This window comes from Lontra canadensis, unplaced genomic scaffold (assembly GCF_010015895.1).
Source record: "Lontra canadensis isolate GAN:19392208 unplaced genomic scaffold, GSC_riverotter_1.0 scaffold25, whole genome shotgun sequence".
Classification (NCBI taxonomy): Eukaryota; Metazoa; Chordata; class Mammalia; order Carnivora; family Mustelidae; genus Lontra; species Lontra canadensis.
The window spans coordinates 9,056,458-9,073,428 of record NW_022631019.1 but is presented as its reverse complement, the minus strand read 5'-3'; the positions used below and the strand labels follow the sequence as shown (position 1 = coordinate 9,073,428).

Sequence of the window (16,971 nt, the reverse complement as noted above, 5' to 3'; positions counted from 1 at the left end):
TCCATGCAATACGTGCCCTCCTGAGTACCCACCACCAGGCTCACCCAACCTCCCACCCCCCTGCCCTCCAAAACCCTCAGTTTGTCTCTCAGAGTCCACAGTCTTTCATGGTTTATCTCCCCCTCCGATTTCCCCCAACTCACTTCTCCTTTCCTTCTCCCAGTGTCCTCTGTGTTATTCCTTATACTCCACAACTAAGTGAAACCATATGATAATTGACTGTCTCTGCTTGACTTATTTCACTCAGCATAATCTCCTCCAGTCCTGTCCATGTTGATACAACAGTTGGGCATTCATCCTTTCTGATGGAGGCATAATACTCCATAGTGTATATGGACCATATTTTCCTTATCCATTCATCTGTTGAAGGGCATGTCAGCTCTTTCCACAGTATGGTGACTGGTCATTGCTGTTATGAACATTGGGGTACAGATGGCCCTTCTTTTCACTGTATCTGTATCTTTGGGGTAAATACCCAGTAGTGCTAGGGATAAAGAGAGCATTCCTCAACTTCATAAGATCTATCTATGAAAAACCCACAGCGAATATCATTCTCAAAGGGGAAAAACTGACAGCCTTCCCTTTGAGATCAGGAACACGACAAGGATGCCCACTCCCACCACTGTTGTTCGACATAGAACTAGAAATCCTAGCAACAGCAATCAGACAACAAAAAGAAATAAAATGTATTCAGACTGGCAAGGAAGAAGTCAACTCTCTCTCTTCTCAGACAACATGATATTTTATATGGAAAACCCAAAACACTCCATCCCCAAAACTACTAGAACTCATACAACAATTCAGTAACATGGCAGGATACAAAATCAATGCACAGAAATCAGTTGCTTTCTTATACACTCACAGTGAAAATATAGAAAGGGAAATTAGAGAATCGATTCCATTTACTATAGCACCAAGAACCATAAGATACCTGGGAATAAACCTAACCAAAGAGGTAAAGGATCTGTACTTGAGGAAATACGGAACACTCATGAAAGAAACTGAAGAAGGCACAAAAAGATGGAAGACCATTCCATGCTCATGGATCGGAAGAATAAACATTGTTAAAATGTCTATACTGCCTAGAGCAATCTATACTTTCAATGCCATCCCAATCAAAATTTCACCGGCATTTTTCAAAGAGCTGGAACAAACAATCCTAAAATTTGTATGGAATCAGAAGAGACCCCGAATTGCTAAGAAAATGTTGAAAAAGAAAAACAAAACTGGGGGCATCACGTTGCCTGATTTCAAGCTTTACTACAAAGCTGTGATCACCAAGACAGCACGGTACTGGCACAAAAACAGACACATAGACCAGTGGAACAGAGTAGAAAAGCCAGATATGGATCCTCAACGCTATGGTCAACTAATCTTCGACAAAGCAGGACAAAATATACAGTGGAAAAAAGACAGTCTCTTCAATAAATGGTGCTGGGAAAATTTGTCCATTGTTTTTGTTGAGCAATAGTTGCCACCATTTAGGGAGGATTTATTAGGTACCAAGCTCTGGGCTCAGTATTTCTCTCTGCATTAGAGATAGTTATGGTACCCATTGCTAGAGGAAGAGGGATTCAGAGAGGAGCAGTAACTTCTTCAAGGTCACACAGCCTGTCCGCAGTGAAACTGGAATTCTAAGGCACAGCAGTCAGTGCTCTGGAAACTTTCACTGTGTTGTCCCAGCATCTGGCAATGCATTACTCACTTTATACTTTGTAATACATCCCAGAGACATAGGCTCCCACTGTTGCTGGGAAGCCTTAGAGAAAGTCCGTTCCCGGTGTTTGCAATACTGTTTTCACGGCAGAATCTGTTATTCCAAAGAGATCGCACAAATAAAATAAGAGGGCAGCCTCCTGGAGCGGTTCCCAAGGTACGTTCCCCAGACCAGCAGCAACAGCATCACCTGAGAACTTGCCAGAAATGTGACTTCTCGGCCCCACCCCACACCCCACTTGATCCACAAACTCAGAGGGCAAGAACCCCACCCCTGCCCAGCCATGCTGATGCTGCTCAGGCTTGAGAAGCGAGTTAAAGCAAGGGTGTGGAGAAAAGACCCTCACTCTCCTTTTCACTCCTTCGAAAAAGACAGGGCGCTCCTCCCCTGCCTGGTTTCACTGGGGCCACTGCTGTGGGTTGTGCAGTTTGATTCGTTAATTTGGTTACAGTGTTTCAATCTGATTTTCAGTTTTTTAATAATCTGATTCCAGTACTTCAGGCCACAGTAGTGTTTATACAATCTATCTATCTATCTATCTATCTATCTATCTATCTATTTGGGGGGAGGGCTTGGGAAAAGAGAGAATCTCAAGCAGACTCCATGCTGAGCACAGAGCCGGACATGGGGTTCGATCCCACAACTCTGAGATCATGACCAAAGCCAAAATCAAGAGTCAGATGCTTAACGAACTGAACCACCCAGGTGCCCCTAGAGCTACTTTTTAATCTGTGTGTGTGGAAGGCCAAGGAGTGCTGACCCGTGTACACAGCCACAGTCCTGGGGCTCATTGCCCCACCCCACGGCCCCTCCACCTTCCCAGTCGCCTGGAAAGGACTAGATACATCTCAGGGGTTACACGATGGAACACACCCTCTCAGTGCACTGACTCCTGCCTTGCATCCAGGCTCCAGATGAATCACACACTCCCTCTCCTCAAGCCAGTGTCCGCAACCTCATCCCCCAAAACTCTGAATATGTTAGACTATATTCTGAAAGAACTTTGCAGATGTGACTGAGGATATGAGATGGGGGGATTATCCTGGATGAATCCGGCATCCCATGTAATGACAAGGGTCCTCCCAGGAGGGGGAGAGAAAGAGAAAATGCTACACTGCTTGCTGGTCTGCAAAGAGCGAGGGGGCCATGAGTCAAGGAGTGTAGGTGTCCCCTCGAAGCAGGAAAAGGCAAGGAACCCCTTCACCCCTAGAGCCTCCAGAAGAACCCACTGTGGACTTTGCACCCCCGGAACTGTAGGAGAATAAGCTTGTGTTCCTTTCAGCTACTAAGTTTGTGGTATTTGTTACAGCAGCAGTAAGAAGCCCATACACTATCTTTTAGGCTTTTAACAAACCTCCTAAGTTCCTTCTCAACACGGAGCCTCATACATGCTATTCCTGCGACCTGTCACTCTCTCCACCCTCCCCACCTGCCCTTTCACCTGGCTAGTCCCCCACTCTCCCCCCACCCCATGTTCTGGCCTCTGTCTAAATACCCCTTCTTTCAGGAAGGCTTCCTTGCTAGATCATGTCTCCATTCCCCTATTATTGCTTTTGAGACCCCCTTCCCTTCAATACCCCACCCCCCACTGATCTCCCTCATGATGCACTGGCCACCAAGATCCCGAATTCTGTAAACTGGTCCTCAACATCACTCTGTCCTGTCCTGTCCTGTATTTGTTTAGACCCCTGTTCTCTACCTGATGGAAGCCTCTGTGATGTCAGTGTCCTGTTTGATTGTGGCTCAAAGGATGTTTATGGGATCGCTGAGCGGCTACTGGAGGAGTGAGGAGGGTCAGCGTGGTGCCAGTCCCCCAGCAACCACTTGGATCTCTCCTCGGGGCCCAGCATCCTTTATCCCCCTTCCTCTTCCTGCCCACCACTCTTTCTGCAAACATGACTCAGTGCCTCGTGGGTGCCCAGCTCTAACTTCAGGGAACTTGGAGTGTGGTAAGGAAGACAGGGTCAGTGAACAGACTTTTGGAAGAATGAGCGATGGCTCTAGAGTGTGCTGAGGTCGACCTAGAGGAGGCCTGGAGTCAGCAGGTGTCCTTGAAAGGGACGGCCCAAAGCCAGTCTTCCTCTGCTTTGAGTCACATTATTTCTGGACCAGAATCACAGCCAACTACACACATGTGTCCCTGAGCCAAGCGCACAGCAGACCGATACAATAAGTTGGTCTCAAGGCTTTCATTTCTTTGAAAAGACAGTTTTGCACAAGAGCTAAGCATGCCTGCTCTGTGACCAGCCCACCTAGGTTCAAATCCCAGCTCTAGGATCCACTCCCTGTGCGGTCTTGGTCCAGCTGGTTAATCTTCATTGTGTCTGCACTTTATTCCCGTTTCTGTAAATAGAAATGACATTTATAATCTCTACCTGGGGGCACCTACCATGGAGGGTAGAAAAGACAGTCAATGAGATAATCTCATTTACACCCAGATCCTGGCTTTTGTTGAACTGCCTGTTTAACCCAAAATAAATATTAGATCAGGTTTTCCCTTCCTTTTTTTTCCCCCCTTGATTATTTGCTAGAATGTGATAGCAGGTGCCAAAAACGTTAAGGAAAAGATCCATGGAAAAATACTTCTATTCATTTCTTTTTCTCCAAAGCAGAAAAAACAACCATTGGTAGTGGTAGATGCGAGATGGGCTGGCAGGGCGTCAGAATTTTACTAATGCCCTGCCATGGTGGACAGCCAGCTTCTAAAGGATGGAGCTACAGAGGGTGACCTCCTTTCCGACGCTGGCAGGAGGATTGGGGGTAGGGGGAGGGCAGGGCTCACTTTTCTCTGACTCGGAAGTGGGAGTGGCTGAGTTCTGGGAAGAATAAGGATCTTTGGGCATCCAGATGGGTTGGGGTCTGGATAGAAGTCCACCTTGGGGCAGGGGTGTAGGGAAGCAGCTAGATGAGGCTCAGAGTGGGGAACAGGACTGGGTCATGGTGAGTGGGGGACAGCGTGGATCCAGAGAGGAGCCCCAGAAGAGACAATGGCTCATTCGTTCATCCAGCCAAGGACAATACACCGAGCGCCCCACCTCCAGTAATAAACGCAGCCAGGCAGGGTGGAGGCAGAAGGCAGAGAAGCCCATTCTGGGCAGACACGGGCCAGTGTGCTTCTCCAGAGGTTGGACACCACGTCAGGTGGCAGAACGTGCCTTGGAGGACTCCATCCTGGGCAATGACGACCGCACCCAGTCCCTGAGCCAGGACACAGCCCCGGATCTTCTGTCCAGCGGTCCATCCTCCTTCTGAAACCCTTACTGAAAAATTCCCCATCCTCAAACCCAGAAAAGGATTTGAGAGCTCAGAGGCGGGAGGGAGATGCTGTGTGTCTCGCTTCCTCTGAGCCCTGGGTTCAGCATGCCCCTGGGGAGGCAATGATGTGCTAGACCCCTCCCCAAAGGCCAGCTCCTGCGGGGTGCCCTCCCATAACCACATTATACTATTCCATGGGGTTCTGCAGTGGTCTCATGTTCAGATCCCCTTCTGTATGGACTAGATCCTCCTTCTTGGAACATGTTACCTCTCTGGGCCTCAGTTTACCCTCATGGGAAACGAGGGAGAGGGTCTTCTGCTACTCTGAAGAATTCTGCATATATATGGCACTCCATTGTGTCAAAGAGCTTTAATTGTGAGATGGAAAAGAAAGGAACCTGAGGGTTTGGAGGAGGGGTGGGATCCATGAAACACAGACCATGATTCTAGGGGACCCTTGGCGGGGCCAGATCAAAAACTCTGAGTGTGTCTGCCGCCGCCTGCTGCCTGACAGGTCCAACTGCACAGCGGGTCTCCGGTGGGCTCTGCCCACATTGCCTGTGGAGTGGCCACTCTCAGAAGCGCGGGACCGGGTGCAGACGAGGGGGAGGGACAGGGATGGCATGCTCGCGCCGGGACAAAGCATGTAGTGGTGGTCTAGGGTAGGACGAGGTGTAAATGCTCTCCCTCGGGGCAGCCTTGGGTGCCAGCCATCTCCACCGCAGCTGCTCATAGAGTCCGTAGTTTGTAGGGGGAGCTGCAAGAGAAAGCTGGGTCTGGGTGAATGGGGCATGGACCGGCCAGGAGGATGTGTGGCATGAGGCCCTGGAGGCTTTTGGGGGCTGCAGAGCTCTGGAGGGAAGAAGGGCTTGCAGGAGTGTTGGCTCAGGGTGGGGCCCGCTCAGCATGCTCAGGAGGAACCAGGAGCTGGTACATAGGCCTTGGAAAACGCAGCCCCACGACTGGTGGACGGTGAACCTGCTGGCTCCTGGGGGACTGTCCTACCCTAGCAGGGAAGGGAGCAGTGCAGTCTTGTGAGACTGATCCCAGGGAGAAACCCTTGCAGAAGTAATGCGGAGTGACAGGCAGCTCACCATTGGACCCAGGTCCCTTTGCATCGAAGTGTAGGGAGTACAAAAAGTTGCGTGCAAAGAATGAGGGTAGCTTGAAATGTCAATCAGGTCAAGGCACTCTCTTACAAAAATGCCTTCAAAGTTCTCTTGCTGTTGGAAGGACAAAACCCACAGTCCTTGTGGTGGCCTTGGAGCCCCGAAGTGGTCTTCCTGCTGTGGAGTGTCTCCACTCACTATTTCCTCTTCTGGAATTCTCTCCCCCCCAAATTCCTATCAACTCAACTCTCTCTTCCAGAAAGACCATCCCTCATCATTCCACCCAAAGGAGAGTCACATATAACTGCCTCACTTTGTGTCCCTCGCTGGGTATCTTCACCTTGTGGCACATACCCCGGTCCAGAATGATCTTTTTTGCCAGACTTTAAGTCATCCATGAACAGTGTCTGATCCCGGACCCACTGGGATGACACTCCCCAGGGGCAGGGATTCCTCCCCATTTGTCACTCCTGTGTCCACCAGGTGCTAAGTCAGGGCAGGGCACCGGGGACCTGGTCGTCACTGTTTATGCAAAGATGATGGATCTGAGTTCAGTGCTCCTACTCCTGCCACCCATGCTCCCGGTAAACCCAGGCCACCGCGGTGCGCAGGGGAGGGCCCCACCCCACAGCCAGCATCACCTCCGTGGCAAGAAGCGGCCCCGCAGGTCAATAGGGTTTGCCCCCACTCGTGTCATTCTAACGCTCTCTGGGTGAGTCTTTCAGCGTGGGGCAGAATCCCGAATTATACGAATACCAAGAAGGGGGAAGTCTGATTTCTCTGGGAGCCACAGCAACTTGTGTCCACTCCAAGAGCGATGTGGGGGCAGGTCTGGGTTGTAGCTGTGCCGGTTGTAGTGGTCATCATAGGTGCTGATCAGATGGCGGTGGGAGGGCTCCTGGTGGTGCGTGATCAGGTGTTTGTACGGGAAGCCCTGGAGGGTCAGACACGGGCGGGGGTGGCATGTTAACCGATCGGAGCAAGGCAGACGCTGCAAGGCAGGTGTGCGGCGCTGATGGTGAGTGTTGCTGCCTGAGCCCTGGGGGCCGCCACCTGGGAGACACAGCTGTCTGGCCCCCCCGTGGCGCAGCTCACCTTCACACACACATCCCAGCCTCGAGGCTGTCAGGTCTCTGAGGGCCCCCTGTGTATGCCAAGTCAATTCATCCCGAGAATGGGCTATGGGGACACATTAAAATGGAAGGCAGGACACCGAGCCAAATAGGAAGCTGCAGAGCCCTCTCACAGCTGCCCTTGTGATCTGAAATTACATCCTCTGATGTGTCTCTAGGCTCCCCTATCCAAGTGCCTATTTCCATGGCCAGTGAAAGACGTTGAATACCAGGCCTGACATACGCACCTTCTATTTCAATCAGTTACTATGGGAAGAGTCAGAGAACGCCCCATAAATTGCCTTCTCCCGCAGAGGATTTATGGCTCCCTCAGCTGGAAACTCGGGGAGGGATTTCTTTGGTGGGAGTTATTTACAAGGAGAAGAAAGCCATGTCCTCCTGACTCTGGGACCTTTGCCTGCATCAGTGCCTTTCCGCAGAAAATCCTCTTGGCCCTGGAAGGGGATCTTGGGGGGACTGGACTGATTTACAGGGGAGGATAATGTGGCTTTCCATGCCTGTCCTCTTGTCTGGAGCAGTCAGGGAGGTCTGTGTCTGCTCTGGTCTGGAAATGCCGGCTGCACGTAATAAATAAGTCAGATCACAATGCTGCAGGGAGACAGGGTATAGGCACAGACACAGGGGATCCCTAGGTCTGCCTCACCAGGTGCCTGGAGTACATTTCCAATGCCAGGGAAAGCAAGTTGGAGGGGTTCCCAGGAAAGTGCTGAGGACATATCACAGTAGGGAAAGGAGAAAGGGATTTTCTTGCTGTTCTTCTTGGTTTGGGGCATGGCCCAACTGTCTTGATGATGCACCTGGGATCTTTGTTTTGATCAGGGATGGTCAGGTGACAGAGAGACAAGTGCCTTGGAAAGAAATTATTTGGAAAGTTCATTACTTTCTTCCCGAGAGGAGGGGGCACCACCCAGGATCACGTAGGGGAGCCCCAGGGTCACAGAAGGAGAGAGCATGGCCCAGGACCTCCAGGTAGTTTCCAAGGGAAGGAACAGGTGAGGCAGGGTTAGCAAGTTTGAGAAGTTTAGGGTTGCAGAGTTCAAATGATTTCAGCCGGCTCTGGGCTAAAGAGGTACCTCTGGTTACTGGAGTCTGGCCCTGGAGTGATTTCAGGCAAAGGGATATCGGCTTGGCATGGGAGATTTATGTAAAGGAGATGGTTGGGGTATGGGCTCTGGGTTGGTTGGTTTGTATCCCAAAGGCGTGCTTGCAGGCAAGCTGCTTACTGTCCTAAGGAACTAGCCTGTCCTGGGAGGGCAGTCTGTCCAGGATTGGCACGGCCCCTAAGATGTCAAACCATCTAAAACACAGAACATAAAAATTGTGATTAATAGACCTGCCTAGTAGAAAAGCACAGGAAGGGGGTCCTCCCTGGCGGAGGCTAACCCCATCGATCCATACATAGTTGATTTAAAGAGCAGATGCGCCTTTGCCTAAGGAGGAGGCAGAGTGATGTGGGGATGGGAGCTGGCTGTCCTCAGAGCAAGAGCAGGATGAAGCCCCCGGAGCCGCCGGCGGGCTGAAACAGCTGTGCAGGGGCCGAGCTCTGTCCCGGGTCCACGCCCACAAGCAGGAGATCTGAACAGAGTCCTTGGAGATGCGTTACCTGACTGCTTGGGTCTATATTGTGTGTATGTTGGCAGCAGGCTTCTTAATTTTAATCAGATTATATAAAGACTTATTTATTTATTATTTTTGAGAGTGAGAGAGCAGGGGGAGGGGCAGAGGAAGAGAGAGAATTCCCAAGCAGACGCCCCGCCAACCACGGAAAGCCCAGCTCAGGGCTTGCTCCCATGACCTCGAGATCATGATCTGAGCCAAAAATCAAGAGTCCGATGCTTAAGCGACTGAGCCACCCAGGTGCCCCTTAACCTGATTCCAAAGAAGTGCATGTGTGTGGTTATCTCCTCATCAGCGTTTGTCATGAGCCCAAAAGTCTTTAAGAGGGGGCACGGATGTGTATCAAGAGCTAGGCTAAGTACCTCTCATATATGGACGATTGGGGAAAAGGAGCCCCAGATCGTGGGTTCTTACTTCGACTTCCTTCTACGAGCGTGCACTTGGGTCTTCAGGGCGCACTAATCGTAAAGATTAGCAGCCCCAGAGCCCCCGCACGGTCTGCGGATGCCAGCGTGCTCCGGGGATATCAGCGCAACCCAGGCACACCAGGATGGAGCTGAGAACGTGGTGCTGTTTTATATGGAGGTGACCCCAAATGCAGGCAACAGAGAGTCCACTCCAGCAGACAGTGAAGAGGGATTCGAGGATACTTCTTGCTTGATTTGCAGATCAGCCACCTGCTTAGTCCCTTACCAACCAGCTACGCCATTTCGGACGAGACCTTCTGCACACCCCGGGCACCTTCTATCTGAAAATGAAGGTGCTGAGCTAAACAATCTCTTGGGTCCCTTCCAGCTCCAAAATGCTTCCGTGCTGGCCATGCCCACCCCTCACTCCATGCCCCCGCCCTGAGTTTAGGCAGGTATGGGGTTGGGAGGTGGGGTCAGAGTAGGGGGCATGCCCTGAAGTCGTAGTGCCCTGGTTCCTTCTCCAGGGAACTGCAGCACAAGGGCACGCACCGGCACCCAATGAGCGAGAGAGGGCCCTGACTTTTTATACAAAAGAACAGAAAGCTGGGGAATAGATGACTAAAAATACTGTCATCCAAGCATCTCCGCTACTCGCTTTTGGAGGACCCTATGTGATTTCTCACGACGTGCCCCTAAACTCAGTATTTACCTTGTTCGTTGGTTTGTTTGTTTCCCACACCCTTTACTGACACAGCCTGTTAGGCAAGTGTGGAGGAACCGGGAAATGATCCAGAAGAGTGCTGGGATACAGGGCAGGGAGAATGCTACCAGCCGGAGACTTGGCAGGTTGTAAATAAAGGTGGATGCCATCTGCAGGCCCCGGGGTTGGGGAAGGAGCTCATGAGATCACTCCTGTGTCCCCCCGAGGGGGAATTGAGCTTAGAAAAATCTGGCAGGTGATGACTCCTGAGCACTGGTGGGGGAGCCAAGCCTGAGTGTGGGGCCCCCACTCCCTCTTACCTCAATTCTCCTCTTGCCGTACCACCTGGAGATCTGGTCTGGTCTGTGGTCCGGGAAGGGGACATACTCTTTTCTGTAAATGCACTGAGGTGTTTTCTCAGTGGCTTTGGTGAACTGGAAAAAGAAGAAATAGTCAAGATAACATCTCTGATGTACCTTCTCACATTCCCGCAGCATCCCCTTCCCTCCCGGGCTAGGGAAAGCTGGGCAGAGAAAGGCTAACCTTAGAGCCCAGGGCGTCCTGCGTGATGCAGGCTTAACCTTGCCCCTTCCCTTCCAGAGCTTAGAAAGGACCGTGCTCAGGCGCTTGGCACCCTATGCCTCAGGAAAGCTCTTACTTGTGTCCCGGGACCACTTCTCATGGTCTACACCTGCTCCCTTCGTCTTCTCTCTCCCTGTTCTCCCCTCCTGCTTGCCTCCTTCCTCTCTTTTTCTTCTTTGTTTTCACCTCTTCCCAGTTCCACTCTCCCCCCCTCCCATTATATTGTGTTTCCTGGTTCATTTTTTAAAATATTTATTGTGGAAAAATATACATAACAAAATTTACCATTTTGACCATTTTTGCTTAGACAGTCTGGGAGCATTAAGTACACTCTTATGGTTGTGCAACCATCAGTCATCACCTGTCCCCAGAACTTCTTCCTCTTCCCAAACTAAAACTCCGAACCGATTAAACAGGTCCCTCCCTCCCTCCACCCCCAGCACCCACCATTCTGTTTTCTGTCTCCATGAACTGGACTCTTCTAGGTACTTCATACAAGTGGAATCATACAGTGTTTGTCTTTCCACGCCTGGCTTCTTTCACTTAGCGTAGTGTCTTCGGGGTTCATCTACATTGTAGCATGTGTAAGAATTTTCTTCCGTTTGAAGGCTGAGTAGAATTTCATTGCATACATACCCTACATTTGGTTTATCCATTCTACCTTTTGGCTACTGTGAATAACACTGCTATGAATATGAATGTATGAATATCTCTTTTCAAAATCCTGCTTTCGGTTCTTTTGGGTATAAACCCAGAAATGGAATTGCTGGGTCATATGGCCATTCTACGTTTAATGTTTTTAGCATTAGCATTTAGTAGTAGTCATACTGTCTACAAGCAGCTGCACTATTATGCATTCCCACTAAGCATTCCAATTTCTCCATATTCTCACCAACACCTACTACTTTCTTTTTCTTTCTTTCTTTTTTTTATCATAGCCATCCTAATGGGTGTGAAGTGGTATCTTATGATTTTGATTTGCTTTCCCTAATGACTAGTGATGTTAGGCATCTTTTCATTTTCATGTGCTTATTAGCCATCTGCATAACTTGGAGGAATATCTATTCAATTTTTTCCCCATTTTTAATTATTTTTTGTTGTTGAGTTGTAGGTGTTCTTTATATATTTGGATATTAAGCCTTTATCATAGATAAGATTTGCAAACATTTTCTCCCATTCCAGGAGTTATCCTTTCACTCTGTTGATAGTGTTCTTCGATGCATAAAAAGTCTTCAATTTTGATGAAAGTCCAATTTATCTATTTTTTCTTTTGTTATCTATGACTTCGGTGTCCTACAAACAAAAATCATTGCAAATTCAATGTCATGAAGCTTTTCTCCTATGTTTACTTCTAAGAGTTTTATGTCTTACATCTAGGTTTTTGACCCATTTTGAATTAATTTTTGTATGTAGTGTAAGGTAAGGGTCCACATTCATTCTTTCACATTTAGTTTTTGTTGAAAAGATTGTCCTTTCACCATTGAATGATCTTGCCAGTCCTTTTGAAGTCATTTGACCAGATATGTGAGGACTTACTTCCGAGCTCTTTTTCTTTAATCCCATCTGTTCATATGTCTACCTTTTTGCCAGTATCCCAGTATTTGGTTACTGTAGCTTTGTAGTAATTTTTGAAATCAGAGAATGTGAGTCCTCCAACTTTGTACTTCTTTTCTTTTCAAGATTATTTTGGCTATTCAGTTTCTTGAGATTTCAAATGAATTTTAGGGCGGATTTCTTAATTTCTGCAAAAAAAAAAAAAAATCCTATTGCACTGATGCCGTAGCCAGTTTTAGGTAGTGTTGACATCTTAATGAGATTGTGTCTTCCAGTCCATAAACATAGGCTTTCTTTCCATCTATTGACATTGTGTTTTATTTCTTTTGACAATATTTTATAGTTTTCATTGTGTAAATCTTTTGCCTCTGTGGTTAAGTTTGTTCCTAAGTATTTTGTATGTGTGTGTGTGTTGTAAATAGAATTTTCTTTAGTCCCCCTTTTATTTTTTTTTTAGATTTTATTTATTTATTTGACAGACAGAGATCACAAGCAGGCAGAGAGGCAGGCAGAGAGAGAGGCAGAAACAGGTCCCCTGCCAAGCGGAGAGCCTGACAAGGGGCTCAATCCCAGGTCCCGGGGATCATGACCTGAGCCGAAGGCAGAGGCTTTAACCCACTGAGCCACCCAGGTGCCCCTAGTCCCCCTTTTAGATCATTCATTGTTAGTGTATAGAAATGCAACTGATTTTTGTATGTTGATTTTTGTATCTTGCTACTTTGCTGAATTCATTTATCGGTTTTGACGGGATTTTTTCTGGGTTTTTTGTTTTGTTTGTTATGTGGTCTCTAAGCTTTGATACATAGAAGATCCTGTCACCTGCAAACAGAGATAATTTTACTTCTTCCTTTCCAATTTCTATGCATTTTACTTCTTTTTCTTGCCTAATTGCTCTGGCTTAAACTTTTAATACTATATTGAATAGAACTGGCAAAACAGACATCCTTGTCTTATTCCTGATCTTAGAGGAGAAGTTTTTTTGGTCTTTTACCATTGAGTATAATGTTAGCTGTGGCTTTTCATATATGGCCTTTGTTATGCCATGGTAATCAAATGCTGAGTAGAATTCACCAGTAACACCATCTAGTCATGGACTTGTATTTTGGAGATGTGTTTGTTTCTTTCTCATTATAGATCTATTCAGATTTTCTATTTCTTCATGATCCTTTCTTCGATATACATTGTCCTTCTTTGGCTCTTATACCAATTTTTGACTTAGAGTCTATTTTTTTTAAATGATATCGGTAACCCACTCTCTTTTGATTGCTGTTTGGGATGGATAACTACTTCTGTCCTTTCCTTTTCAACCTATGCATGCCCTTAGATCTAAAGACAGTCTCAGAGGTGGCACATAGTTGCATCCTAGGTTTTGAGTACCCTCCCCATTTTACCAATCTATGTCTTTTGATTGAAAGGTTAATCGATTTACATTTAAAATAATTACTGTCAGGGGAGGGCTTACTTTTGCCATTTTGTTATTTGTTTTCTTAGAGGATTTTTTTGGTCCCTCATTTCCTCCATTACTACCTTTGTGTGTGTTTAGTTGATCATTTTCAGTGACATGTTTTTATTTCCTACTCATTTCCTTTTGCGTATATCCTAGAGATATTTTCTTTGTAGTTATCCTGGGGATTGCGTATAACATCCTAAAGTTATAATGATCTTTTAAACAATCTATTTTAAATGGACACCAACTTGACTGAGCTCATACATAAAAACTCCGCTTCATTACACCCTGCCACCTCCCATTTTGTGTTACTGATGTCATAAACTTCATCTTGATACATTTTGTACCCATTAACATAGATTTATAATTATTTTTATGTGTTTGTTTTCTAAATCCTATAAATATAGGGGAGTTACAAACTAAAATTACAATAACCGTGGTTTTTATATGTGTCCATGTGCTTCCCTTTACCAGAGGTCTTCATTTCATATGGCTTTGAGGTACTGTCTAATATTGCTCCATTTCTTGTAGGGTAGGCCTAGTGGTCATGAACTGCTTCAGCTTTCATTTACCTGGTGATGCTTTAGTTTCTCCTTCATTTTTGAAGGATGGTTTTGCTAGCTATAGTATTCTCAGTGGATAAATGTTATGAATTTTTTTGTTTGTTTTGCTTATTTTTTTTAGCACTTTAAATACATCACCCCATCTCTTTTAGGCCTGCAGGTTTCTGCTGAGAAGTCTACTGATAATCTTATAAATGTTACTTTGTATATGATGTATCATTTTGATTTTGTGCTTTTAAATTCCTTTGTCTTTGACTTTCAACAGGTTGAGTATACTATGTCTTTGTGTGGGTCTTTTTGGATGTTTCCTTTTAGAGTTCGCTGAGATTCATGGATTTGTAGACACATGCCTTGTCTTCAAATTTAGGATGTTTTCAGCCATTATTTCTTCAAATATTCTTTCTGCCCCTTTCCCTTCTTTCTCCCATCATGTGTATACTGGTCTGCATGATGGTGACCCATAAGTCCCTAGACTCTGATCTCATTTCTTTATTCTTTATTTTGTCTCCTCAGACTCAAGAATTTTGAATGATTTCCCCTTAAGTTCTCTGATTCTTTCTTCTGCTTTTTCAAGTCCACTTTCAGATACCTCTAATGAATTTTTTTCAATAGAGTTATTATATTTTTCTGCTTCATAATTTCTGTTTGATTTCTTTTTGTAATTTCTGTTTTTATTGATATTTATTTTGTTCAAATACTATTTTCATGATTTCCTTTAGTTCTTTGTTCATGCTTTCTTTTAGCTCTTTATGCATATTTAAGGTGGTTGTTCTAAGGTTTTTGTCCAGTCCATTTAAGGGAAGATTGCCACTAACTAACAGGGTGTGTTCCAGGATGAATGAAGTCTTGAGTTCTTAGGAGCTTTCTGAGCACTCATCTTGCCTGAACCTGTGTATGTGTGCATGTGTGTTTGTGTTTGTGTGTGTGTGTGTGTGTGTGTGAGTGTGTGTTGATTTTTTTTTATTTAGTTTATATACACAGCTACTTTAAAATCCCACACACTGGGTATGGTGCATAAACAATGAATCTTGGAACACCGAAAAAATAAAATAAAAAATAAAACTAAAAATAAAATCCTGAATTTTCCAAAGAGTGTCTCCTCTGGTTCTTCTCAAGGCCTTTTATATTCTGTTGCATTCCTCCACCTGTAATCCACGGCCTCAGACTTTCACAGGTTTGTAGTCCCCTAGCAGCTTTCACCTGCTGTAACTACCCTTGCTTTCAACAGCTTTTCTTAGCCTGAAAGATGAACTATGACATGTTTTCCCTATCTGAGCTCTGAGTTAAGCAAAGCAGGGGTACCAATCCCTCAAGCAGCCTCCAGACAGATTAAAATGTTGCTCCACTCTCTCTGGGTTCAAGGGAAGGAACTAGGAGCTGAGCCACTGCTTCTCTTACACTCTACCCTGCTGTTCTAAGGAGAAAATGAGAAAAGAGCAAGGTAAAATATGATGACATTTCCTACCATCTTGAATGTGACTTTCTAAATTGGGCATTTGCTGTGGACCTTTGACTGCTTTTCAGAGCTCTTCTGTAATTATTCTGGATAGGTTATAGTTGTTTCTTCAGTGTTTCTTTGGGAGAGTAAGGAGCTGGATCTTCTTAGTCTGCCATGTTTTTCATATCACTCCAACTCTGCTCTCTTTATGCAATCTCTTCCAGGTGTAGGACCAGCCCATAGTATCCTTGGGTACTCTCTCACCCACAGGAGCCTAGACAGATTGCTCAGCCAGTTCTCCTTGCCCTTGAACCTTCTCTTACACATATCTGTCCCCAAATAAGGCCAAGTGCAATGAGAACTAACAATGGCCACAGGCCACATCTAGCCGGAGGGGTGGTGAATGCAAATGTTCTCTCTGAAAATAGCCTTTTCCAGTTCTCAGACGTCACCAACAACCTTCCCCACACTAACACCAAAGCTGCTGATTGTATCTGGTTCTCTTTTCCTTGTCCACTTCCCAAGAAGTCTTAAGGGTATCTCCTTGTCTCTGCAGAAATTTAAGTGGCTCAGTCTTGATTGCCACCACAAATACAGATACCCAATTTCAAGTAGGCCGATTGAGGCCAAGTATTTTTGTGTTGGCCTTTAAAGTACACTGGGAAAGTAAAAACTGAAATGCACAGGCAAGGCAAGATTGTGGAACAGGTGTCAGAGAGCAGCAGCTCATCCCTGGACATCAGTGCAAGCAGTGGCAAGCCTGCCTTGGCAAGTACCACACTCTGGGAAGGGCCAGACGAGGGAGAGCCGGTGTTCTTCAAATCAAGGTTCAGGGGAATTAGGGACAGGGAACACCAGATACCTCGAAACACTCCACTGTAAATAATGCTGGGAGGCTTAACTATACTGACACCTCTGTTATGGCATTTTCAAGATATAATGGGGATCTTGATGATGGCTTGAATGGAACTCCCCTATGAAGAGCACATAGATCCTAATGTCACATTCTTAAGATGTAACCTCCTATGACCCTTAATTTGGAAATAATAATGACCTCATATCCTTCCTCTGCCTGCCAGGTCTTCCCCCGAGCCCTCGGTCCAGTTTCTCCCCTTGCTTACCTTCTTCCTCTCTTCCACCCAGTTTCCAGTGAGCACTCGGGTTGAGTACTTGGTCTCGACCTTCCAGCTCGGGGTAGAGAATGACTGTGGACTTACCGCAGTCAAAAACTGCATGGTAAGTGTTCGCCCGGAGGCTTTGGACTTGACACAGTTCCAGGTCTCGGGAGTGGGGAGATATTATGTAGTTGCTGAGTTTAGGGTATCTTTTTCATTTTCCCAGCTACCCTTCTGAGTGGGTACAGTTGATGACACCCTGCCAATTTCACAAAATAAACGGGCCGGAGGGACTACTTTCAGCCTCCAGAGAGAGGTGCCGTGATCTTGG

The 16,971-nt window shown here is 46.5% G+C and overlaps 1 protein-coding gene across 1 annotated transcript; it reads right to left on the bottom strand.

The window, feature by feature from the left end:
* Nucleotides 1-5,333: 5,333 nt before the first annotated feature.
* Nucleotides 5,334-16,971, bottom strand: CUNH1orf158 (chromosome unknown C1orf158 homolog). Its single transcript, XM_032864053.1, has 4 exons — nt 16,647-16,971; nt 10,262-10,375; nt 6,838-7,015; nt 5,334-5,729 (listed from the first exon to the last, which is right to left on the bottom strand). Exons 1-4 carry the CDS (start codon nt 16,758-16,760, stop codon nt 5,548-5,550), a joined length of 588 nt encoding a protein of 195 aa, XP_032719944.1. The 5' UTR covers nt 16,761-16,971; the 3' UTR covers nt 5,334-5,547.

Coding starts and splice junctions, on each gene's coding strand:
- CUNH1orf158 (XM_032864053.1), bottom strand. CDS start 16,760: ATGCAGTTTTTGACTGCGGTAAGTCCACAGTCATTCTCTACCCCGAGC. Junction 10,376..16,646: donor GGGTGGAAGAGAGGAAGAAG/GTAAGCAAGGGG, acceptor TTCTTTTTCCAG/TTCACCAAAGCCACTGAGAA. Junction 7,016..10,261: donor ACGGCAAGAGGAGAATTGAG/GTAAGAGGGAGT, acceptor CTGACCCTCCAG/GGCTTCCCGTACAAACACCT.